The 25333-nt window shown below is 43.1% G+C and overlaps 1 protein-coding gene and 1 long non-coding RNA gene across 6 annotated transcripts in view; one reads left to right on the forward strand and one right to left on the reverse strand.

Moving 5' to 3' along the window:
* The window catches only part of LOC122205463, a 103909-nt gene extending 84429 nt beyond the window's left edge, over window positions 1-19480 (reverse strand). The window contains exons 1-2 of one of the 2 annotated variants that reach the window (XR_006196071.1): window positions 19415-19480; window positions 1643-1756 (exon numbers count right to left, since the gene is read on the reverse strand). This is a non-coding gene — a long non-coding RNA (uncharacterized LOC122205463). Of the gene's footprint in view, window positions 1-1642; window positions 1757-1986; window positions 2558-19414 lie in introns of those variants that run through there. The other variant, XR_006196072.1, reaches the window with a different exon arrangement.
* A 117-nt stretch (window positions 19481-19597) lies between these two features.
* The window catches only part of CEP78 (centrosomal protein 78), a 28751-nt gene continuing 23015 nt past the window's right edge, over window positions 19598-25333 (forward strand). For 2 of the 4 annotated variants that reach the window (XM_042913028.1, XM_042913029.1), the window contains exons 1-4: window positions 19600-20058; window positions 23481-23653; window positions 23749-23821; window positions 25102-25205. In XM_042913028.1, coding sequence (XP_042768962.1) covers window positions 19806-20058; window positions 23481-23653; window positions 23749-23821; window positions 25102-25205 — 603 coding nt within the window. In that variant the 5' untranslated portion in view covers window positions 19600-19805. Of the gene's footprint in view, window positions 20059-23480; window positions 23654-23748; window positions 23822-25101; window positions 25206-25333 lie in introns of all 4 variants that reach the window. The other 2 variants (XM_042913030.1, XM_042913031.1) reach the window with 2 other exon arrangements.

Below are 25333 nucleotides of genomic sequence, written 5' to 3' on the forward strand. Positions count from 1 at the left end.
AGAGCAAGACTGAGACATTTCCCCACAAACATTTCCCGCTGTCCATTTGAGACTCTCTGATACTAGCCTTCTGGTATAGAAATCCTGTCTGATTGTTTTTATCAGAGATAAAAAGCATGTACAGAGATACTCAAATAAACAGGATCCAGGAATTACTTTTATGTAACAAAAGGCCAGTCTCTGAAAACTTTAAAACTATGAACTCTCCTTTGATGAGAAGTTCTTGAGTCCCAAATACATGAAAGAGATCACTGGCATGGGAGACTCATGTCCTGAGTCTTTTAGTTCTGCCTTTTCCACCTAATGGGTCGCGGAAAATCTTAGAACTTCAAGTTGGAAAACTCAAACACAATGAAAGGTATGCAGTATTGTTCAAAAAATTATTAAAATAATGAATTAATTTCTCAGATTCTAGGCTGTACATGCTCTCTAAGACTGCCCCACCTGATAGGAGTTAAAAGTTGCTAGGGCAGGTGGAGAGTCTGGAGGAGCCAGGTGAGCCCTACGGCCCCTGAATTTTCAACCCTTCTGGGAGTAAAAGACAATACTGGTACAAAGGGTGGCTCTGGCGGCTTCTTTCATCACATATTCATGAAGAACCCCCATACCTCCTTTGCCTTTTTCTTTGTGGTCTTGCCCTCTTTGGAGTCTTTGAGAGCAGTTGTTCCACTCAGTCCTTGAAGAAAGCTGTGTCCCATATGACATAGATGAGGAAACAGTGCCTTCAGACACTCTGACTTAAGGCCGAATAGGGATCCAGGGTGATCCCAGCACCACTGAACGCTGAGCACAAGAAACAAGGACCACATCAGCAAAGGGGCCCTGGAGAACACCTATTTTGGCAACTTCAAGTTCATAAAGACTCACAAGGTGGAAACCAACCCTGATGAGCTAACCGTTCACATCAAGGACAAGATCTGGTGAACTGTCATCCTACATGGCTGGAAAAAAAAATAACATTCCCAAGAAAGGGCAATGCCTGCCATGACAACATCCATGCTTGAAGACATTTTCTTGTGCTCACATATAAAGCCATTCACATCCCTGCTGGGATGGCACCCAAGTGCTGCACACTCACCTGATCAGGCACAAAGTCCTGTGGCCTGGATCAGGCTGGGGGTGGGTGGAGAAGAGGGCAGGAGAAGGCAGATGAGAGCCAGGGATAAGTAGGAAGGAGGAATTCCATCTCACCCGCTTCCTCATACTTTCACCTTTTCATTCTTTATGACTCAAACATCCATCAAGCTTACCCTCACCCTCTGTCTCATTTTCCCCCAAGTTCCTTCATGGGCGGCTGTACCATGAACACTCCCATCACAAATGAACAGACGATGCCTTTGTCCTGCATGAAGTCACCAAGCCAGGCATGATGGAGAGATTGTGTGAGGAAGTCCTCGTCTTTGAGAAGATACCCAGACAGCAGGGGACCTAGGTTGAGTTCAGATGGGTTTCCAGACAGCTCAACACTCTAGACACAACAGAACCTCCTTCTAGGCCTTGCCCCAGCTTTCCCAGCCACAGTCAGAGCAACATTCACACTACAACACACACCCTACCCAAGGCCCACTCTGTTCACTGGACAGTGGCTACATTTGCTAGAACACAGAAACAGGGACAAGTTTTCAACAAAATGTCCTTGTACCTGAGCCCCTTCAGTGCTGTTGTTGCATGGTTATCAAGGGTGGGCAGTCAGGTGAGCTGGACCCGGCCGGGAGGCAGTATTCATCATGTTCATGGCTTTGAATCCGGTTTTTGTCTGGAACAGGAAAGTGACCCGAGTGTTACTTGTAGACACAAATATTTCTTGCCCAACCCTGGAATGTCCCCTTCCTCTCCCTGCTCTGCTAAGACTTTCCTCTGCCCTCATCCTCTAGCATCCTCCTGTTGAGGAAGGCAAGAGAGGAGACAGGAGGCTACCCCCTCAGCTCACCTGGGCTACAGTTCCCAACTACAGACGACTGAGGTAACTACACATATTTCACCTACCTGTGTCATTACTAGATGCTGGGGACTCACAAGGGTTGACACAGAGGGGAAGCAGTCACTGACGAACCCCTTTTCAGGGGGACAGGGGTTGGGCAGGAGGTAAACGAGGCTCAGAGATGACTCCTTAACAGCGCTGCACCTACAGGGGCTGTGAGGCCTACAGCTTCCTTCAGATATTACACTGCGGAAATCTAGCACCATATTGTTCCTTTGCTTTGATTTCCTCAATCCTCTTGCTAGTTTTAACAGATCATCTACAATTAGGACACCCAAACCTTTCCTTTCCACGTAAGTTGAAACCTCTTTTGCGTGCCTGTCTTCTCCCACAAAATCAGCCATCCTCCAAAGAACTCACCCTTCCAAACACACCTTCTCTCCTCTCTCTTCAGTGTAAAATGATTCTTAGCAAATTCCCCCACACATGCCAATATCTCTGGCTTTGGCATTTATGGCCTCATTGTGGCCCTAAAAAATCCAAAGGCTCCAGGACCCCATATATCACATGTTCTTCACAGGTTAAACACAGCTAAGCTTTAGAAAGAACATTTTCACTTGAGAATAAAGGACTATAGGAATGGTCCATCACCTGTATTTCTCAAATATGTCAATATCCTGAAACACAGAGAAAGGCTGGGGATTTTTAAACCTGGAGAAACCACAGAGACATTATATTTAAATACCTGTGTAATCTTTGCTGGATCCAGAACCTGAGGAAAAACAATGCTATAAAGGACATTACTAGAATGAATTGAAAGAAACGACATTAGTAGAAAGAATTGAAATATACATAGATTAAATAAAATTCGTATTAATGTTAGATTTCCTAAAGTTGATAAGCTGATAAGTCAGCCACTCAACCGACTGAGCCACCGAGGAGCCCCAAGCGTCCAATTCTTGATTTCTGCTCAGGTCACGATCTTGGGGTCATGGGATTGAGCCCCAAATTGGGCTCAGCACTGAGAGTGAAGCCCGAATCAGATTCTCTTTCTCTCTCTCTCTCTCTCTGCCCCCTCCCCATCTTGGGGAGGAAAAAAAAATTAAACAGAAAGGAAGGAAGGAAAGAAGGAAGGAGGGAAGGAAGGGAGGGAGGGAGAAGTCTATCTTGGAAACACATTCTGAAAGACTCAGGGAAAGGGACCATGACATATGCAACTTATTGTCAAATATTCAGGAAAGAGATTAATATAGGGACACAGTAATGGGATAACATTTTTTAAAATACAGAAATTCATGCAACTTTTTTGTTTTATTTCTTTTAACGTTTATTTGTTTTTGAGAGAGAGAGAGAAAGAGAGGCAGAGAGAGAGGGAGACACACAATCTGAAGCAGGCTCCAGGCTCTGAGCTGTCAGCACAGAGCCCCACGCAGGGCTCGAACTCACGAACCACGAGATCATGACCTGAGCTGAAGCTGGATGCTTAACCTACTGAGCGACCCAGGTGCCCCTCCAAATAAAATGTTTTAAAATACTGCCCACAAAGCACCAGATGACTCAGGCCTTAGAGATGCCAAATAAGAAATAAGTGGGAATGAAGGAGGCTATAAATAAGGGACTAGTTACAGATCTGGGTAATTAGATGCACCCTCCCCCCCTTCCTTAACTGAAGGGCTTCTACCCATCACTGAACAGCAAAATTGGTTTCCTTCTACCTCCTCCCCATCCTTGCACCCTGCCTCAAGCAGAGTGGACGGTTGGTAATTTATCACTGGAAAAGTGGAACTCAACAGGCTTTGAGCTCAGGGATCCAAGTAAAGCAGAGTATGCGGTGAGGTGCAGGGATTACCTGAAAGTGCCTTCAGAATGGGAGTTCCCCTCTTGGCACATACCTCAAGCACCCAATATTGCTTTAAAAACTCCAGCAACCAAGACAGTTACAGAAACCAAGACAGGAGATCAGTGGGCCTTACCCATGAACATTTTAAATTCCAGAGAAAAGCCCTCCAGATACAGGTATCTGAGCGTCCAGTCCCCAAAAGAAGCTTTCTACCCAACTCCTCTGGAGTAAATTACACACTGGTGCGCAGAGTCTCCATATACCTAAGGTCTTATTCTAAAGATGGGAAGAAATCCAAAGTTCACTGTACACTTGAGAAAAGCCTAAAACATGGAAGACACAGACTTGAAAATTGGAAAATTGTTCATAGGTAGGACAGAAGACAATGTTTAAAGAAATGCCCCAAAGAAGTGAACTAAAAGACAGAAAGAAAAAAGATTAGAAGCTAGAGGCTTAGACCAAAAAGATAAGAATCCAACTGAATAAGTCCTCCAGAAGACAAAAGGGAGAAAAATTATTTTTTTAAAGTCTATTTATTTATTTTGAGAGAGAGAGAGAGAGAGAGAGAGAGAGAGAGAGATCGTGAGAGCAGGGAGGGGCAGTGAGAAAGAAGAGGGAGAATCCCAAGCAGGCTCCATGCTCGGCACAGAGCCCGATACAGGGCTCAGTCCCACAACTGGGAGATCATGACCCCAGCCAATATCAAAAGCAGGATGCTTAACTGACTGAGCCTCCCAGGAACCCAAAAAAAGAAGTATTTTATAAACATATCATATGGTGTGGTCAGAAACCATATGAGCTTATCAACATAAAAAGGCCACTGAGTACTATGAACAAAAATGAAAGATCCACAATCAGGCAGTTCCACAGGAAATTTCAAAGAACCCAGCTGGAATAAAAAGAGAATTACTTACAGTATCGGAAGAAAAGCCACATAGGGAAACCAGAATTGCATGGGATTTCTCAGTAGCAGCTATGAAAGCCAAGTCATGAAGAATGCTGTCAAAATCCTAACAGAAAATTCTTTCCAAACTCGTATTCTCTACTTTGACAAACGATCATGAGAAAAAGAGAATGAAAACATTTTCAGGGGGTGCTCAGTCTGTTAAGTGTCCGACTTTGGCTCAGGTCATGCTCTCATGGTTGTCTGAGCCCCACGTCAGGCTCTGTATTGACAGCTCAGAGCCTGGAGCCTGCTTCAGATTCTGTATCTCCCTCTCTGCCCTCCCGCACTTGTGTTCTCTCTGAAAAATAAATAAATATTAAAAAAAATTTTTTCAGACATTTGAGGTCTCCAAAAATTGACCTCCCTTGCCCTTAGTGTTAGGAAACTCCTGGAGGATGTGTCACCACTAAAGTGAGAGAGAAAAACAAGAAAAAGGATAACTTAGCATATAGGAAATGGGGTCCTGGAATATGAGTGCATGGAATGGGAGCCCCTGGGGGGCAACTTTGCAGCAGATTCAGAAAACAAGTAGTCCATATTGAATAAGAGGATGGAGGGCTGTCTTCAGGGGAATAAAGGCAATGATTGCTTGATGGTCTTGAGCACATAGCAAATGGGCATGAAATTTAGGATACAAAGGAAATCTGATCAATTAAAAATAATATGTGTAAATTTAAAATATATTTCCTGCATAAAGAACAAAATATTTTCCTGGAAATTTAACACAATTATAGTATCCTACTGGATACAACAGTTAACAATATTTATCTGGTCACATGTAATTATGTAAAGAATACAATTCACTGAATATTATGTTTGCAATGTACAATGATGTGCCATGCGTCATAATGTATAATAATAATGTAAAAACTGAATACTGATTTAACCATATATTATAAAGTAACTGTATTATGAGGATATGGGAAAACAGGGCTGGTGGTGAAAGCAGTATTCTCAGTCTCCCTTGTAAGAGGACGATGTTGTAAGATCTAAAACTGATGATTCAATAAAATAATGATTAAAAGCATACTATTTAAAAATATGGAGATTAACACTGCAAGAAATGAGTGCAGGAATTTAAAGCCACTACCTTTGCAAAGCAGGACTTGAGATAGATGGAGGTGGGGGAGAAGGGACTTATATTTTTGGTTATAAGATTTCTAGCAAAATCTGACATTTCAAAGTGCATGAATTACTCTGATAATTAAAATTCATTTAAGAAACATCCAAGATAAAAACAAGCATTCCTCAGAGGTTTGTGAAACCTGAAGAAGACTTGGATTGTTGTGAAATAAGTAGACAAAAAAAAAAAAGTACTCTGATTTCCATTTCCATGAATTTAACAAGAAGGTTTCTCCCATCACAAAATACCAAAATACCAAATCCTGGGTAAACCGGAGCAAATCTACTTTTATATGTCCTACTCAGCTCAAAAGAAAATAAACATGGTCTCAAATAAATTTATTAAGTGCTGAAACAAGAGTGGTGTGCCAACACAGGAGCCCTAGCTGCCCTAAAGTACGCCAAAACCAGAAACCAAGAGATGCGTGGGTTAACGGTCCACAGGACTGAGCAGGGCCTGGGCCTTGCAGAGCCAGGGCTACCTTCATGAGCAGTCAGCCAGAGTCCCACACTCAGAACCCCCTACTTTGGTTTAATATTCTATTGTCATCTTTCTTGAAATTCTTAATTTTATTTCTCAGCTTGTGTTTTCTAAGTAAAGTTTATGGGACAGTGGAACAGGCGTGTAAGAGTAGCCCGTGCAATCGCATGCCCATTGTTCTTGCTGCCCCATTCATGCACAGCAGTCACAATGCCCCATGTGCACAGCACTCAGGTGGGCCTGCAGTGGTGGCAGCTGAGCAAGAGCTGGTACCCAGTACCTGAACATCCGAGTACGCAGAGGTGCTGACGGCCCCCAGAGGCTGTGCTTTACACACTCACCAAAGTCCTTCGGACACAGGGAAGGCAATGGGGTTCTAAGAAACATGAACGACCAAGGAACCTATCTATCCTAGCCTTCCTTATTCAATTACTTCCCTGTATTAGTCAGTTGCTTAGTGGCAATGATAACACAGAAGGAAAGATAGGGCAGCCCATAGTTCTTTCTCCTTTCGGCTCTTTTCATACAACGATGAGCTGAAGGTAGGAATCAGGGGAGAAAATGTACATGTCAAAAAGTGAAATTAAAACTGTTGACTTAGTGGGGCACCTGGGTGGCTCAGTTGGTTAAGCGTCCGACTCTTGATTTTGGCTCAGGTCATGACATCACGGTTCTTTGGATTGAGATCGAGCCCCGAGTTGGGCTCTGCACTGATAGCATGGAGCCTGCTTGGGAGTCTCTCTCTCTCTCACATGCTCTCTCTCTCTCTCTCAAAATAAATAAACTTAAAGCAACTGCTCAGTTAGGTTTGTGCAGCGCTTCCACAGCATAGGTAAGAAAGAACTACATATGCATATATCGTCTATGAAGGCTAAATTGTGTAATTTGGTAATTTTGCATTTAAGTGAAAAGCTCTTACATTTGCACTTAAAACTCACCTTGTACAATATAAAAGTGAACAATAAAATTCATGATAATCGTGCAAAATTTTAATTTTTCTTTACTTAGAACAACGATCAAAAGCAAATAAAAAATACCCTGACAAGTTGAAAGACAGAGACTTTGAGGAAAAAAAAAAGGAAAAGGTTTTATATTTGAGTACTGTTAACACCACTTTTCTCTTGCTTTTCAAACAAAGGACTCCCCATTCTCACTTTGCCCTGGGCCCTGTAAGTTATGGAGCTGTGCCTGGACATTTTTCCTGATTAACTTAAAGCTATGCTGTGTGAAAAGTTTGAGGTGAGAAGGTCATCTGCCTCATCCTCTAATAGGCACCAATGTTTTTATTGTTTTTAATTAACAAGTGACTTAGACTGGGTCCCCAGAAGCAGACTCTGAGAGGGAAGCTGTTTTAAGACAATCTGGGGGAGCTGGAACTGGAAGGAGGCCAGAAGGAAAGTGCAATTTCAAGGAAAGTCCCCTGAAGTCAATGAAGTCACTTAAGGGTGAATCACAGGGGAGCTGTATAGAATCAAAATGCATGCCTTTGAGTTGCTCAAGCAAGGCTAGACTGTGGGAGTCTGTACACTCCATCTGTCAGTTACTTAAAAGCTGGGTGGGGACAGGAACAGGAACCACCAGTCACGTCTGGCTCCCCAGGCCACAAGCAAAGCTGTCTCTGGTAGCCTGAAGTCACCCTAGTAACAAAGAGACACAGGTGCTGACCGCTGCAGGGCCAAGCACCCTAGGTGCCAGAAAGCATAAAACATAAATACATTCTAATAAAACTACCTGAAGCATCAGAAATGTAGCAAACAAAAAGTGTTCCTCCAGAGAAGGGTAACCCTGATACCAATTCGATTTGATGTGTGTTCTTCCAGGTCATTTTCTGTGCTCTCACAGTCCACAAATATTTACGAGTGCCCACTGTGTGTCCACTAGAGGCTGAAGATATGTCAGATGGACTTCGTCTCTGCTCTCACACATCTTTTTTTTTTTTAATGTTTATTTAGAGAGAGCACACGTGCGCAAGTGGGGAAGGGGCAGAGAGAGAGGTGGAGAGAGAATCCCAAGCAGGTTCTGCACTGTCAGCATGGGAGCCCAGCTCGGGGCTCGAACTCATGAACCGGTAAAAGCATGACCTGAGCTGAGATCAAGAGTCCGTCGCTTACCCGACTGAGCCACCCGGAGCCCCTGCTCTCACACATCTTACATTTCTGTGGGCATAGTGTTTTCTGACCATTTTACATCTCACCTGTTTCACTTTCAAATATATTTTGGATAGCTTGCTACATCAACATATGCAGATTTGCTACATATTTTATTGGCCACATAACATTCCATAAAGTGATATGGGGTAATTCATTTAACCACTTGCCTTTTGATTAATCAGTGATTCCTAAAAGAAAATATCTGAGAAGAAAATAAAGCAAGTATCTCCTTCAGATCTGTGTGTGAGTATATTCTCTGAGGCTGACCAACAGAGGATCACTGTTTTAGGATGAAGACATGTAGGGAAAGGTAGAGCAATCTACCTAAAGTTACACCTAAGATTATTCTGTCTGGGTGAGGATGAGCAGAGATCTGGAGTCAGGCCAAACTGAGCACAAAGGCCATAGTAATGTGATTAAATTGAACAGGTGTTGCAATTAGAAACTATTATGAATCTTTGGAGGAAGTTTAAGTCATATATGTTTGGAGGAACTTTAAGGTGTATATTGTATGATTTCCAGTTATTAGTTTGCCATGCAATCCTCTGATGCATAATAATAATACAGATGAGGAAAATAAAGACCAAGGGTGCATACCCAGAAACCTGGATTTGAACTTTAGTCTGACTCCTCATTCTTTAGCTTTTCCAAACACAATGCTGCCTGCACTTTTGCTAAATTGTCAGCTTTTAAGTGGCAGAGTATAAATTGGTTTGCGTTTTACTGCCTGGCCCAGGAGAGGGGGAGAGACCATGATTATGGAAAATGAAAACTGTTTATCAACAGGATGAGTCTGTAGGGGAGAAACTTAATTCTTTATTTTTCAGTACATTTTAAAATAGAAATGTAACATGCATTTGGGAACAGGTGCACAAATTAGAAATATCAGTGAGTTTTGGGGGGCCTGAGTAGCTCACTCGGTTAAGTGTCCGACTCGTCATTTCAGCTCAGGTCACGATCTCACGGTTAGTGAGTTCAAGCCCTGTATCAGGCCCTGCACAAACAGCACTGATCCTGCTTGGGATTCTCTCTCTCTCTCTCTCTCTCTCTCTCTCTCTCCCTCTCCCTCTTTCTCTGCCCCTACCCTACTCTCTCTCTCTCCCAAAAACAAATAAACATAAAAAAAGAAGTATCAATGAGTTTTTATAAAGAACACCTGTGTAACCAGATCTTTGCACTATTACTAGCAACCCAAAGCTCCATCAAGATCCACCACAATCCTGAGCCTATCATCATGGATTTATTTCACCTGATTCAGAACTTTACACATGGAATCACATCGGGTGGTAGGCAGCTTCTAAATGAGTTCCATTGACCTCTACTTCCTGGTATTGGTGTCCTTGTGTAATTCCCTCCCCTTGAGTATGGCCTGGAACTAGTGACTTATAACAATAGAACGCGCCCAAAGTGATGGGACGGCACTTTCAAGGCTAGGTTACAAAGATCCTACCTTGTCCTCCCTCTTACTCCCTCTGATAGAAGACAGCTGCCATGTCATGAGCTGTACTATCAGAGACTCTGCGGCAAGAAGGTCACAGACCCAGCCAGGGAACGACTGAGGCTCTCAGCCTAGTCGCCTGCGAAGAAGGAATCCTGTCCAGGACAAAACAAGCACACCTGGAAGTAGATCCTCCCGCGTTCAGTTTTCAAACAAGATGACAGCCCCAGCTGACACTCTGAATGGCAGCACTGAGGCAGAGGCGCCCGCCTAAGCCACACCTGGGCTCCTGAGCCACAGAATCTGAGATAAATAAATGCATGTTTTAAGCTGCTAAATGTTGTGGTAATCTGTGATGGAGCAACAGACAATATGTGGTATGCACGCATTTGCATCAGGCTCCTTTCACTCAGCATTAAATTTGTGATTCAGCCATGTTTTTGCATGCAGCAAGAGTTAATTCACTTTCGTTGTCTTCTAGTGCATAAAGTTACAATTTATTTATTCTGCTCTTGATAGATACCTGAGCTATTTCTAGTTTGGGGCTATTTAAATAGTGCTTCTTTGAACACTCTTCCCATGTCTCTTGGGACATACATACACACACATGTCCTGAGTGTATACTAGGAGTGCAATGGCCAGGTCACCAGCAGCACACGGGACTTCCAGACGCTCCCCATCTTCATCAGCTCCATTTTCAACGTGACCATTATGGTGCACATTTAGTGGCATCCCGTTATGGTTTTTTTTTTTAAATTTTTTTTTTTCAACGTTTTTTATCTATTTTTGGGACAGAGAAAGACAGAGCATGAACGGGGGAGGAGCAGAGAGAGAGGGAGACACAGAATCGGAAACAGGCTCCAGGCTCCGAGCCATCAGCCCAGAGCCTGATGCGGGGCTCGAACTCACAGACCGCGAGATCGTGACCTGGCTGAAGTCGGACGCTTAACCGACTGCGCCACCCAAGCGCCCCCCGTTATGGTTTTAATATCCCTGATTAACTCGTGTTTTAAATGTTTAATTAAATTACTTAATTTTCACTCCCCTCATTAGGATGGGCACTTTGTCATGGTGTTTTATTTTGTTTTGTTTTATTTTGGTGATTTTGCATATTCTATTCTGTGAAGTGCTTATTCAAGCTTTGCCTATTTTTTTGTTGGGTTGTCTTTTTCTGGAATCAATTACTTTTTCTGGAACCAAGTTCTTGCCAGAAGTAGATATCGAAAGAATCTTCTCTCATTCTTTGATTTGCCTTTCCACTCTTTAGTGATCATTTTGTTGACCATTTAGTTCAACAATCCATCTAGAATTGACTTTGGGGTTTTTTTGTTTTTAATATTTATTTTGAGAGAGAGAGTGTATGAGCAGCAGGAGAGGCAGAGAGAGAGGGAGAGAGAGAATCCCAAGCAGGCTCCACGCTGTCAGTGCAGAGCCCAACATGGGGTTCCATCTCATGAACCATAAGATCATGACCTGAGCTGAAACCAAGAGTTGGATGCTTAACCAACTGAGCCACCCAGGTGCCCCTGGAATGGACTTTTGTATGTGGAGTGAGAGAAGGATCAATATTTTTTTCCACAAATGACACATAAGCATTTATTGAAAAAAAAAATCCTTTATCCATTATATTGTCATCTTTGTCATAAATGAAGTGACCTTATCTCTCTGGGTAGGGACCAAACCTTCTGTTTTCTTCCATTGCTCTATTTCTATTCTTGTATCATACCACATTGTTTTAATTATCATACCTTTAATGAGTCATGTTGTCTGGTAGTTTAAGTACTCCAACTTTGTTCTTCTTTTTCATGCCTTACTATGACTGACCTTAAGAATCTCCAAATAAGGGTGCCTGGGTGGCTCAGTCAGTTGAACATCTGAAACTTGATTTTGGCTCAGGTCATGATCACAGAATCATGGAATCGAGTCCCGCGTCCATGTTCAGCACCAAGCCTGTTTAAGATTCTCTCTCTCTCCCCCTGCCTCTCTCTCTCTCTCTCCCCCTCTTCTCCTTTCCCCCATTAATCCATTCATTCATTCTCTCTCTCTCTTTCTCAAAATAATTTTAAAATCCTCTGTTCTGAGAGGAACAGCTAAAATTAACAATTCAGGAAACAACAGATATTGGCGAGGATGCAGAGAAAGCGGAATCCTTTTTGCACTGCTGGTGGGAATGCAAACCGATACAGCTGCTCTAGAAAACAGTATGGAGTTTGCTCAAAAAATTACAAATAGAACTACCCTATGAGCCAGCAATTGCACTACTAGATATTTAACCAAAAGCTATAGAAATGCTGATTCGAAGGGGCACATGCACCCCAATGTTTATAGCAGCATTATCAACAATAGCCAAATTATGGTAAAAGCTCAAATGTCCATCAACTGATGAATGGATAAAGATGGGGTATGTATAAAATGCAATATTACTCAGCAATCAAAAAGAATGAGATTTTGGAGCACCTGGGTGGCTCAGTCAGTTGAGCGACCAATTTCAGCTCAGGTTATGATCTCAGGGTTCATGAGTTTGAGCCCCACATCGGGCTCTGTGCTCACAGCTCAGGGCCTGGAGCCTGCTTTGGATTCTGTGTCTCCCTCTCTTTCTGCTCCTCCCCCGCTCACACTCTGTCTCTCTCTCAAAAATAAATAAACTTCAAAAAAAAAAAAAATGAAATCTTGCCATTTGTGACAACATGGATGGAAACTCTTAAATACAGAAAATAAACTGAAGGTTGCTGGAGGGGAGGTTGGTGGGGGGGGGGGGTGAGCTAAACGGGTGATTAGCATTAAGGAGGGCACTTATTGGGATGAGCACTAGGTATTATATGTGAGTGATAAATCACTAAATTCTACTCCTGAAACCATTATTACACTATATGTTAACTAACTTGGATTTAAATAAAATTAAAAAAATTTTTAAGTATTTAAAAATTTTTTAAATAATTAAAAAAAGAGTCTCCCTGTAAATTTTAGATTCAGCTTGTCAATTTACACATGCACATACAGAAGGAATTCTGATTCCTACTGCACTGAATCTGTAGAAAGTTTGAAGATTACCGATTTACAATATTGAATCATGCAATCAATGACCCATGATATACCAGTCCATTTATTTATGTCTGATTTATCTCAGTAAAGTTTTTCAGTTTTCTGTGTAGAGTTTTCATAAACTTTTTGTTATATTTATTCCTAGGTGCTTGATTTTTTTAAACATTTTTGTTATAAGTTACAGACTCAGGAAACCACAAAAGGTAAATAGATAGCTTAATGATCTTATAAGACAAGTACCCTTGTAATCACACCCAATGCAAGGAATAGCACTTTGCCTGAAGCCCCTCCTTGTGTCCTGATATAATTATAATTTCTTTCTTCCAAAAAGTAATCATTTTCCTGACTTTTATAATTGACTCATCCTTAAATTTCTTTATAAATGTATCATCCAAGTTTGCCTCCCTAGACAGCATGGTTTAGTTTTCTTGTTTTAAATAATGACTTTTTCTCTTGTAATCTGTAAGTCACCTTTCCATCCTTTTACTGCCCTTCAATCTATCTGTTGAAGAATGCAGGCCACTTGACCTGTAGAGTTCCCCACAATATGGATCTTGCTGAGTACATGTTCATGGTGCAGCTACACATGTTCCTCTGTCCTCTATATTTCCTACAAAATAAGAAACTGATCAGTCCTTTTGGGAAGACTATAGACTGTGGCGTATTATTTCATCAGATAATATCTGGTTATCTCTCTTTATGTGATATTGGCAGCCGCTGATACTCACTGAATACACAACTTTTTCATTCAATCACCAGAACCCCCATTTCTTCTAGTTAATCTTGCATTTCTGAATTCTGCCAGATCCCAACATGAACTTATCAGAGACTGCAAAATTGTGATATTCCAACTTGATCGCTTCTTTTCCATTTATTGGCAGAAATACTTTTATGAAGAGATCTATCCCCTCATCTACAATTTGGTTACACAATGATATAGTTCACAATGGAAAGGCAGGATAAAAACTTGGTTATTCTCCCACCCCACCCAATCCCACCCCTACTATTTAAAAAATCCATTTTCATTATAATGAATGTTTCCCAATTACTCTCATACGTTGACTTCTTTTTTTTTTTTTTTTGGTATCCATAGAAACCTGTAAACATAGTTGATGGGTTTCAATTCATTGTAATTTTATCCTACTGAAGTTCAAAATGTTCTATTGTCCACAGAGAGCCTCTGCACATTTGGCTCCTGAATCCTTTTGAAATGACCTTAGTACTCTTTGATAACTTGTCATTTGGTATCACAAAATTTTCCAAGTTCATCTCACACAGATGCACCACAGACCTGAAATAAGCCATACCGAGACCATAATCTGGGCCCTATGGATGTCTTTTGCTATTGGGTTGGTCACTGGTTCTAGGCCTATTCACAGACAGAGATAGGATGTGTGTGTGTGTGTGTGTGTGTGTGTGTGTGTGTGTGTGTGTGTGACAAATATATATGACATATATTTGTTATATTTAATCATATACATAGATAGTATATAGTTTTATATAAATTTATAGTTATACAGAAATTGACCTAAATTTCTATATAAATATGGTTAAAATACTTTATGAATTACAGATAATTCTAATTCAGCACTCCAGTTTTAAGTAAACCTCCTCTATATTATCTCTGTATTCTTTTTCTTACATCCTGAGAACCCTATTGCCCTAGCTCATAGTAGATGTTATAACTATAATAATCCATAATTTCTCATTCGTCCTATTCCATATGACTCATAGGACAGACTCAGAATTGCAATTTCAATGTTATGTTTAATAAACAATGCTTGAAACACACTTTTAACTTCATTTGGTGTTTGTTCAGTCCTTCTCTGTCATTTATAGGACTGATACCTGCATTGTCAGAGCACACAGCCATTAGAAGTGATACTCTTTCCTGTGTAACCCTCATTTACTTCTCATTCTAGAAGCAGCAGTTATGCTTAATGCTCAATAGCAGTACTTATATTGATTGTCTCCTGCCATTTTGGCAAGTGGAGCGTGAGGGGATATGATGCCAGCAGAGGTCTTAAATGGGCTTAAGTGGGCTCTCCTCTTGTGTTTCAGTGGCCAAGGTGAGAAGAGTGTGCCGTAGGAGCTGCTGCCCCACGGTTGGGCCCTCGAGTCAGATATGTGGGACAGACCTCAAATGGACCCAACCATGGAGCAAAACCAGACATCTGGAGGTCTAGAACAGAGTCACTACAGCTAATCCTCAAATCAAAAAATCCCAAATTCTTGTTGATGTCACTGAGCTTTAGGATGATTTTCTTCCACATTATTACATTTTGAGTGGACTAACAGAATATCTTCCAAATTACTGTTACCTAGATGGCTACCACTGTGCCTATATATGAGGCAACTGCGTACTCAGAAATTTTGAGAATTCTTGAACTCTTGGTGCCTCTCCAGAATATTTCACATGGTTAAAGTTTCCCCCAAACAAGTCTGGTAATGTGCCATAAAGACATCTCCCTAAACTTTTATTAAATATAAAGTAGAGTTCTATTTATTTTCTGCTTGTATGTAGTCAAGATGCTTTTTATGAATATAAAAGGATGAAAAATTGTACAGGAACATCTTTTTGGCTAGCTGTTATTCACAGGGGAAAATTACAATCAAAATGGGCATTTCGCTGAATGTAGAGCACTGATGCCCCCAGTGTCTCTCAATGCCAAGTAAACAAAGGCACTTAATAAGTATGGAAACCTACTCTCTCCATTAGAGAGGGAGAACAAGTTGTTCTTAAGTGGTGGAGGGATGCTCTTAGCAACTATTTGCAACGCTCTGTGAGCTTAGTTACTATGTTGCTATGAAGCAGCCTATTGTCCAAGTGTAACTACAGAACCTTGAAAAGTAGACAAGGAGAGAAAGGGCTGGGGAACTCATTTCATTCATCCATTCATTCACCAAATATTTACTGACCAGGTTGACCATGTGTATAGCACCATGGTAAGAAGTGCACAGAGCACAGAGTTGTATCCGCACTCTATGAGAGCTTAGATACCAGCGGCGAAGATAAAATGTAGATGCCTTACGGCAGCTCCAGACGTATCCTACTAAACTGTTCGCAAGTTCGGAGAAGAGAAGGGATCCATATCTTGCTTGGATTCTCAGTGAGGTTTTCCCAGAGAAGGAGACATAAGAGTGGTGACTATAAGAGTTTTTAATATTATAACACACGAGCTGGAAGGGAGCAAAGATGTAGAGATAATTAGACTCATCGATTAAAAACAAGTCTGGAGGGGCGCCTGAGTGGCTCAGTTGGTTAAGGATCTGACTCTTGATTTCAGCTCAGGTCATGATCTCAACAGTTTGTGAACAGAGCCCCGTATCAGGCTCTGTGCAGACAGCGCAAAAACTGCTTAGGATTCTCTGTCCCTCTCTCTTTGCCTCTCCCTCCTTCTCTCTTTCTCTCAATAAATAAATAAAAACTTTTTTAAAAGTCCAGAAAGTGAAACTCAAGCCAGGTTATGGAAAGTTTTAAATGTCATTCTTAAACATTTGGGCTTTACTGTGTTGGCAAGATGTGTCAATGGAAGGTTTGGAACAGGGCAACAGCATGATCTATGAACCTTGGGAGGTGTAATAAATGATGTTTAGTTGAGCCTGAATGTGGTATTCTCTGAAGCAAGCATGATAATCCACACGTAAAATAATGAATAGTGGCATTGGAGTAATGGCAAGGCAGATAGAAGGAAGGAGTATCAGGCATGCTGTAAGGGAAAAAGTGCCAGGGCTTGCTCATTGATTAGGTCCACTAACTTGTTCATTCAACAAGTGTTATAACTAGTGCTGCAGTTACATGTAGCATGTAGTAACTGTGCTGGTCCCCGGAGATGCAAGAGGAAGTAAAACAATGTGATCTCTTCCTCATGGACCGTATAGTCAATATCTATCTTAAAACGACTGTGAAATGTGATGAAGGCCTGAATGAAGAAGAGGTACATGGTGTTTGGAGAGCTCAGGCCAGGGGGCCTGATGAGTTGAGTAGGTAAGGGAATGCTTCCTTGGCAATGTGATACATGAGCCGAGAAGGATGAAGAGACATTAAGCACATACAGACCAGAGGGAAGGATATTTCATGTAGAGGGAAGAGCATGGACAATGAGCCATGAAGCATGTAGGCCTGAAAGGAGTCCACTGTGGGCCAGATTCTTGAATACAAAAGGGTGCAAGATGAGGGGCGCCTGGGTGGCTCAGTCGGTTAAGTGGCCGACTTCAGCTCAGGTCATGATCTCGCGGTCCGTGAGTTCAAGCCCCGCGTCAGGCTCTGTGCTGACAGCTCAGAGCCTGGAGCCTGTTTCAGATTCTGTGTCTCCCTCTCTCTGACCCTCCCCCGTTCATGCTCTGTCTCTCTCTGTCTCAAAAATAAATAAATGTTAAAAAAAATTAAAAAAAAAAAAAGGGGGTGCAGGATGAGACTGCAGAGATCATGCCCCCATCACGCTCAGGGGATGCAGTGCCCTGTAGACCAGGGCACTCAAAGTGCCAGCGTGCAATGAGATAAGGAGCCTGTTCTCGAATGTAACTCGCACCCTGCCACTTTCATCAAGAAAGTCTTGCCTGCTGAACGAACGAGTATGTTTGGTGCAGGCTTGATTTACATTCTGAAGCAAGCTCTTTATCTTATAAAACAGTAGCAGTTCTCACCCAGCAGCTAGTCTGTGACTTCACACTGAGGAGCAATATTTTAGACCATTGTGAGGAGGGCTGCCTTTACGCTAAGGGCAATGGGAAGTCATGGAAGGATTTGAACAGGAAGTGGGGTGGCTGCACTACAGAGCATGGACTGGAAGGCAGCCAGAGTTCGTGGAGAGAAGATGAAGAGGGGCGCCTGGGTGGCTCAGGCGTTTAAGCCGCTGACTTTTGATGTCAGCTCAGGTCATGATCTTCTGGTTGGTGAGTTTGACCTCCGAGTCAGGCCCTGTTCTGACAGCGGGGAGCCGGCTTTGATTCTTTCTCTCCCTGTCCCGCTCGTTCTCTCTAAATAAACAAACAAACAAACAAACTTAAAAAGATGAGGAAGTCTGTGTCTGAAGACCTATTTTCCCACTGAAATAAGAGGTATCATACCTCCTCATACCTCTTCAGGTCAGAGAGCAGGGACACAGAGTCTAGTGGTGACACGAGAAGAGTGGAGGAGATTTGGAAGAGCCATTGCGAACAACTTATGGAAGTGGAAAAAAAGAAATGGGAAGCACATGACAGTTAAAATAAGACAGCACTGGATCCAACAAACTCATTGCTCTGAAAGCAGGTCCAGAGAAGATCAGTGTTGGAGATGAGCAGAGAGCATCTGCACTGAGGCTCCATGGGAAGGTAAGCTGGGTTCGACGTCTGGGTATAATGTTGTCAGGATGAACCAGGAGTGAAGTACAGTGAATAAGAGGTAAAACAATCCCACTCGACCAGCGGATGCTGTCAAAAACCAAACTCCGCCCACTGAATAAAAGGAAACAGAAAGATGAGTTTGTTGCAAGGCTTTCAACCTCCAACCTGGGAAACTCAAAGCGAGGAGAGCAATCAATTCTGAGTCGCTCACAGGTTAAGGGATTTTTATAGGGTGATGCATAAGTTATTTGGATTTTTCAGCGGATTGGTTGCCTACTGGTCTTCTATTTTATTTGGATCAGGGTAGCTGAGTCAAGGGAACAAGGAAGTCCAGAGAAGGGATGATCAGACTTGGCATTTGGGGATTGGCTGGCGTCCTCTGCTGATCTCTGAGAAGAGCTACACGTTCCTGTAACTTAGATTAAGTTTCCCGTATGTGTGGCAATTGAATATCTCCATTCCGTCCCTAACAAAAATGATTTCCACTTTAGCTTGGTTCTACAGTGGAAGAGGAATGCTGTAAACATAATGCCTAAGGCCTGACCAAAGGACTATCACTGTTCTAGAAAACGGATACAAACACAGGTTCTGAGGCCAATTATCTGAGTTTTACTTACTTAGCTGTAAGGTACCTAACTTCCTCTGCTTTGGTTTCCCCTTTTGTAAAGTAGATATACAACCGTTACGTTCCTTGGCGAGTTGTTAAGAAAATTAAATTATTTCATACTTAAACAATGCTTAAAATGATGCCTAGGAGACAGAAAGCACTAATTATGAGAGAGTTAACCGTCGCTGTCAATACAAAACAAAGTGACTATTAGTAATCACAACAATGTCCTGAATTCATGGAAGTCCTTACAACACGCCTACAACCGCGTGAGGTAAGTAGAAACAACACAAGTGAAGAGTTACTTGTAGAAATTGATACAGACAGCAAAGATTTAATGCACATGCACGGCAGCGGATATTCACTCGGTCGTTTGCACATCCCTCACCAGGGGTCCTCTCTCCTGGGCGGTGCAAGCATAGACACTTGTTGCAAGTTTAGACTACTTTGTAAATGTGATGCTACGTCCGCCTCTCCCTTTAATTCGATCAACCAGTTAAATCCTTTTCTGCAAACCCCAAATTCTGAAAACAGCCTACCTTTCGCACCTTCCTCGCCTCGAACCTCCCGCCTCTCGTCCTCAGGCCCCGTCCCCAGGAGAGGCGGGGCCTGCGTGCGGACGCACAGCGAGCGCGCTGACGTCTCCGCGCCCCGCCCCCCACAGGCCCCGCCCGTCGGCTTGAACTGCAGCCCCGCGCCGCGGAGGGCGGTGAGGCGGGAGCCAACGGCCGGCGCCGCGGGGCGGGGGGCGGTGCGCGAGCGCGGCGTCGGTGGGCCTAGCTGGGGCCGGGAGCTGTGAGTCTTCTGGCCGAGCCGCCGCTCCTGCGCAGCCGTGGGATCGCAGCAGTCGGGCCTTCGACGACCCGGCGTTCTGGGGCGCCAGCGGGCATTGTCTCCGCCGCCGGCGTCCCCCGAGGCCGTCCCCGGGCCATGATCGACTCGGTGAAGCTGCGCCGCGACAGCGCGGCCGACTTCTTCTCGCACTACGAGTACCTATGCGCGCTGCAGGACTCAGTGCCGCTGCCCTCGGTGCGCGCCTGCCTGCGGGAGGGCGTGCTGGACTTCAATGCCGACCGCCTGCGCGTCGTGGACTGGGCGCCGCTCCTGAGCACCCTCAAGATTAACAAAGATCTGCCCCTAATCTCCATCAAGAGCTTCTTCCAGCCGTGGCTTGGCGAAACAGGTTTGTAGTTCCCGCCAACAGTGGTCCTCGTGTCGGTGCCGCGGCGCGAGATTTTAGACGGCGCCAGGTGGAGGCTGGGCGCAGGCACGGGTGTGCCCTGCTCGGGTATGTGTGCAGCACACGGGGCGTGCGGCCTAGGACTCTTACCAGCTCAGGGGGGCCCGGGGTGAGTCACTTAAGGCCTGCGGGTCTCAGCGGTCTCTTTCGTAATATAGACTAACAGGACGTGCTGTGCCTGGCGATTACAAAAATGCACCAAGTTAATGCTTGTAGAGCACTTAAGGCAGTTTGGGACATAATTAAGCATTCGACGTATGTTACCTATTGGGTTACCTTGGTTTCTCCCATGCCTTCATACACTCGCCCACAGAGCCCAGACCTGCACCTGGGGCCCAGAGCTGTCTAGCACGCACGATTGGATACCCCACTTCACCCTTAATCCAGACTAAACCCTATGATTTAGTCTGATACAGAACAAAGCATTAGGAAAACTGATACATCCCAGCCTTTTGCACCATTTCCTTTTGAATAAGACATGGCTGTGAATCAAAAAAACGTTTTTGTTTTGTTTGTTTGTTTAATCACACATAGTGGAAAGAGCACAGATGGGAAGGCAGCCTAGGGTTTGAATTCCAGGGTTTACACTCTGTGTGGTGGGAGCAAGTTACTTTTAAACTACAATCCCCACACTTGTAAATTAACATTTCCATGGGTTGTTAGAGTTAAGAGTACACTTAACTGTGGTGAGCACCGAGTAATGTATAGAATTCTCAAATGACTATAATGTACACCTGAAACTAATACAACACTGTATGTTAACTATACTGGAACTTTAATAAATCAATAAATACTTTTTACTCCTAAAAATTAAGCAGGTTGTTGGTATACAAGTGTCCTGGCACTGGAATGAGTTCAGCCAGCACCCAGCACTGCAGGAGACAAGGTTCCTGCCCTGGAGGATCTCCTCTTCTGCTGGGAGAGGCAGCAAGTAAACACTAGCACCGAAGTTAGGGCTCTGGAAGAAGAGAGCCAAAGCATAAGAGACTCTTAAAAACTGAGAACAAACTGAGGGTTGATGGGGGATGGGAGGGAGGGGAGGGTGGGTGATGGGTATTGAGGAGGGCACCTTTTGGGATGAGCACTGGGTGTTGTATGGAAACCAATTTGACAATAAATTTCATATATTGAAAAAATAAATAAATAAATAAATGAATGAAAAGAAGTGAGCTCTGGTGCTGTAAAGCTGAGAATGTTAGAAGGGAAAGTTAGGGAGGGTTTCTTGGAGGAGCTGCCTCCTTTGTAAGGTTGTGTGGGAGCTGCTCAAATGGAGGGAGCTGCTTGTGCCCAGGTTTGAGAAATGTAAGAAAATATGGCAAAACTAAGGTAGAGGACTGCAATTTAGGGTTTAAAGAAGGGAGGGCTGAGACAGGAAACCTGGTGGGGGCCCCACAGGGAGGGGCCTTGTTTGTCCTATCCAGTGGTTGGATGTTTATCCTAACGGCTGTGAGAGGCACTCAAGGATGCTGAGGTGGACTTTTGATTTAGAAGCTTGCTCTGACTTCCATCTGGAGGGCAAGTTGATTGGGAGGAGGGCGAATTGTAATCTGAGATATCAAAGAGACAAATGGATGGGGCCTGGGGACCAGTTAGAAGGACGGGGGGACAGCAAGCTTGGGTGACAATTTATAGGAGCACCCTTCTGTGAGACACAACACAGCAGGAGCGGATTGGGGTCTGGGGTCAGGGAGAAGATCTCGCTTCATCCTTAATGCTTTAAGAGGGCCCTGTGGGGCATCCAAACGTGTGTCTAGATAACTCTGGGCTCCAGGTGCAGATCTGGGCTCCATGGGGGAGTGTTTGAAGGCATGGGAGAAACTAAGGTAACCCACAAAGAAGATCTAGAAAATCCTACCCCTAAAAGATGTTTTTTAAACGGACACCTTTGAGTATGTTTATAAGCTGACGCAAAGTAGCCAGCACACAGGGAAGGTGTGAAGATACAGGAGAGGAAGTAAACTACTGGTTTATTTTTTTAAAAAATCTGGACACTCGGGGGCGCCTGGGTGGCTCAGTCGGTTAAGCTTCCGAGTTCGACTCAGGACGTGACCTCACGGTTCGTGAGTTCGAGCCCCGCATTGGGCTCTGTGCTGACAGCTCGGGGCCTGGATCCTGCTTCAGATTCTGTCTCCCTCTCTCTCTGGCCCTTCCCCTCTCAAGCTCGCTTGCTCGCTCTCTCTCAAAATAAATAAACATTAATTTTTTTTTTTTTTTTTTTTTTTAAATCTGAACACTCGTCATGTGCCTGGTCCTTTTCTAGCTTCTGGGTTTCATGTCATCTGTTATCTCTTCTGCAGGGACATCTCAATTTGTCCTCTGGTGAAGAGAAGTGAGATTATTGTCTACATCTCATTCAGGTTTAGGAACTGTTCTGTTCCTCTGGAGCGACTTGACTTAACCAAAGTAATAACTTAGAAATCAGAAGAAATTACAGTTGGAAGGGATCTCAAAGTCAAGGCCATTGTACTTAATCTTGCCTCATACTTCACAGTGAGTGTATGAAAAATGTATCACACAGACCATTCTCTTCAGAATCCCTTCACTGAACCTTTGTTTTCTCTTGCATCCCGTGGGTCCAGACTATACGTTTTGTCCTCCTGGGTCTGTTTCTTTATTCTCACCAGCTTGTAACCAGTTGTTGCTGCCACTGAGCTCAGTTTCTCTCTCCATTCATCTGCCTACTGGGCTTCCGTGATCTTCTAAAATGAAAACGTGTCCTTAAAATAATGCTCATAATGGCTCACCGGCACAGGATCAGCGTGCATTGGCTGCACAGCTTGTGTCCTACACAGAAGCATGGAATCTGAGCCGTGCTCTGCTAAAGCCCAAGGGGCTGGTTGACCCTGGGGAAGGGATGCTTTTTCTAATCTATCTGACTTAGGTACGGTTTTCTAACCTGTAGAGGCACCCTTACTGTGCCCCTGGTAGCCCTGGTCCTCTTTACCTATGAGATAAAAGCCATCGGCTTTTTATCCCAGGCTGATTTGGGCCAACCTCTCCATTTTAATTTCTTTCTCCTCCCCCTTGCACCCTGGCCTTTAGATGTCCCCACCTGCAATATTTTCTGTGGCCGGCAGGTGCCAGGCTCGGACGTCTTTGCACTTCCCACGCAGACTTTATGTGGTCATTCTCTTTCTAGATTCAACTTCAGCGTTGCCTTGAAGCCATCACTTAGGTAAAACTTTGTTTTCACAGGAACCTCTTTGCATGTAATTTATGTTTCTGTAAGTCATGTGATTGACTTTTTGAGTTTACATGTGTCCCTCAAGGAGGACTTTAAGAGCACGATTCATTTTTGTACCTTAGCGCTGAGTAGATATTTTCTAATGATGACAACACATACTTTACAATAATTTTTGTTTTAGGTTCTGACAGAAATAAAGTTTGCAGAAGTCGTGTTCCTGCAATAAGAAGCAAAGATGTGACCTTCCAGTTATGTAAAGCCCTCAAATGCTGTTTAAGTATATCAAACGCTCTGAAGAACCTAGAGTTGAATGGACTAGTTCTGAGAGAGAGAGATTTAACAGTTTTGACAAAGGTAAGCCTTCTCCAGTGTGTCCTGCAAACACTGAATATTTGCTTTAGAGGGTAAACTGAGCCTGTAAAATTTTTAACTTTTTCTCCCCCTTAAAGGGATTGAATAAATCGGCTACTTTGGTGCACCTGTCTCTTGCAAATTGTCCAATTGGAGATGGAGGTTTAGAGAGTAAGTTTCAATCTTGTTTAAGTCTCCTCCCGTCAGACTGATCTCACGTTTCCCTGCACGCATGTTAACTGCTGTCTGTACCTTTTCTTGGTGCTGCTCTACCTGGATTGTCTCTTGTGCCTGTTAAAACCTTGGCCTCATCTCACTTGTACGCCAAAAGTCTGTCATGCTGTATACTCTGAACCAGTTCGACTTAAGATTGTGTTAAGCCACAAGCCACACACATATATACTATTCTGTTTTTTTGTGTTTGTTCACCTTTTTCTTTTCAAGAAATGTTATGGGAAAGGAAATAGTAAGATGTAAAGACAAAAAAAATCATTATCTTTAAATAGTTAAAACTATTCATATGCAATCATAATTATGTAATGCATATGTTATGTACTAAAATAGGGAACATATGCAAAGATCAGCAAACTCAGTGGTGCTGGTAGGAGCGTATCATGGAAATAATCACGGAGAAGGTGATTGTTGATTGCGGTCCTGAAGAATTAGTGTGTGTTCACTGTGTCCAGTAGAGTCTGGGGTGGTAAGGAAGGCTGCATTTTAATTTGAAGGAACTAAGAGTTTGACATCTTCCATCTTCTATTGCTCTAGTATATTTCATAGCACCTAATAAAACGCTGGGTTTATAGTTGACATTTAAACTGATTGATAACCGAGTTTGGGTTGTATCACTGGAAATGAAACTAGGAAGGGTCTTAGGCTTTTTAGGTTTCTCTTTCTTATGTCCCAAAAGGTATATAGTACTTTACTGACTAGTTGGGAATAAAGTTTTCAGTGTTTGGAGTATTCATTTTTAGCATCTAAATAGAATTAAACTATTGCTGTAAACTGGAATAACACTTTGTGGCTGACATATTTAAAATTTTTTTTTTTTAACATTTGTTTATTTTTGAGAGATAGAGACAGATCATGAACAGGGGAGGAGCAGAGAGAGAGGGAGACACAGAATCCAAAGCAGGCTCCGGGCTCTAGGCTCTGAGCTGTTAGCCCAGAGCCCACGTGGGACTCAAATCCACAAACCGTGAGATCACGACCTGAGCTGAAGTCGGATGCTTAACTGACTGAGCCACCCAGGAGCCTCTGTTGCTGACATATTTTAGAATGCACCAATCCATCAGTTGTCTGGGAAGACTGTAGATAGTGAATTTAAGAGTACAGCTGTAAACCTCCAATAGGCTCAGGAAAAGCAAAGATGTCAGGATTGACCAGACTGTATAGGCTCTTCATCTTATTGTATGTGTGTTTTTTTGTTTTTTTTTTGTTTTCCCTTTTAGTTATTTGTCAAGGTATAAAGAACTCTATCACTCTTAAGACAGTAAACTTCACGGGCTGTAATCTGACGTGGCAGGGAGCAGATCACATGGCCAAGATCTTAAAGGTGACTTTATGTTTAAACTTTCATGAAAACATTATGTGATTGAAACATTATTATTTTGATTCAAGATGGCAGGGGTTTTTGTTTTGTTTTGTTTTTGTCCTTTGATACATGTGCTTGCAGTTTTAGTT

Source organism: Panthera leo, chromosome D4 (genome assembly GCF_018350215.1).
Source record: "Panthera leo isolate Ple1 chromosome D4, P.leo_Ple1_pat1.1, whole genome shotgun sequence".
NCBI lineage: Eukaryota > Metazoa > Chordata > Mammalia > Carnivora > Felidae > Panthera > Panthera leo.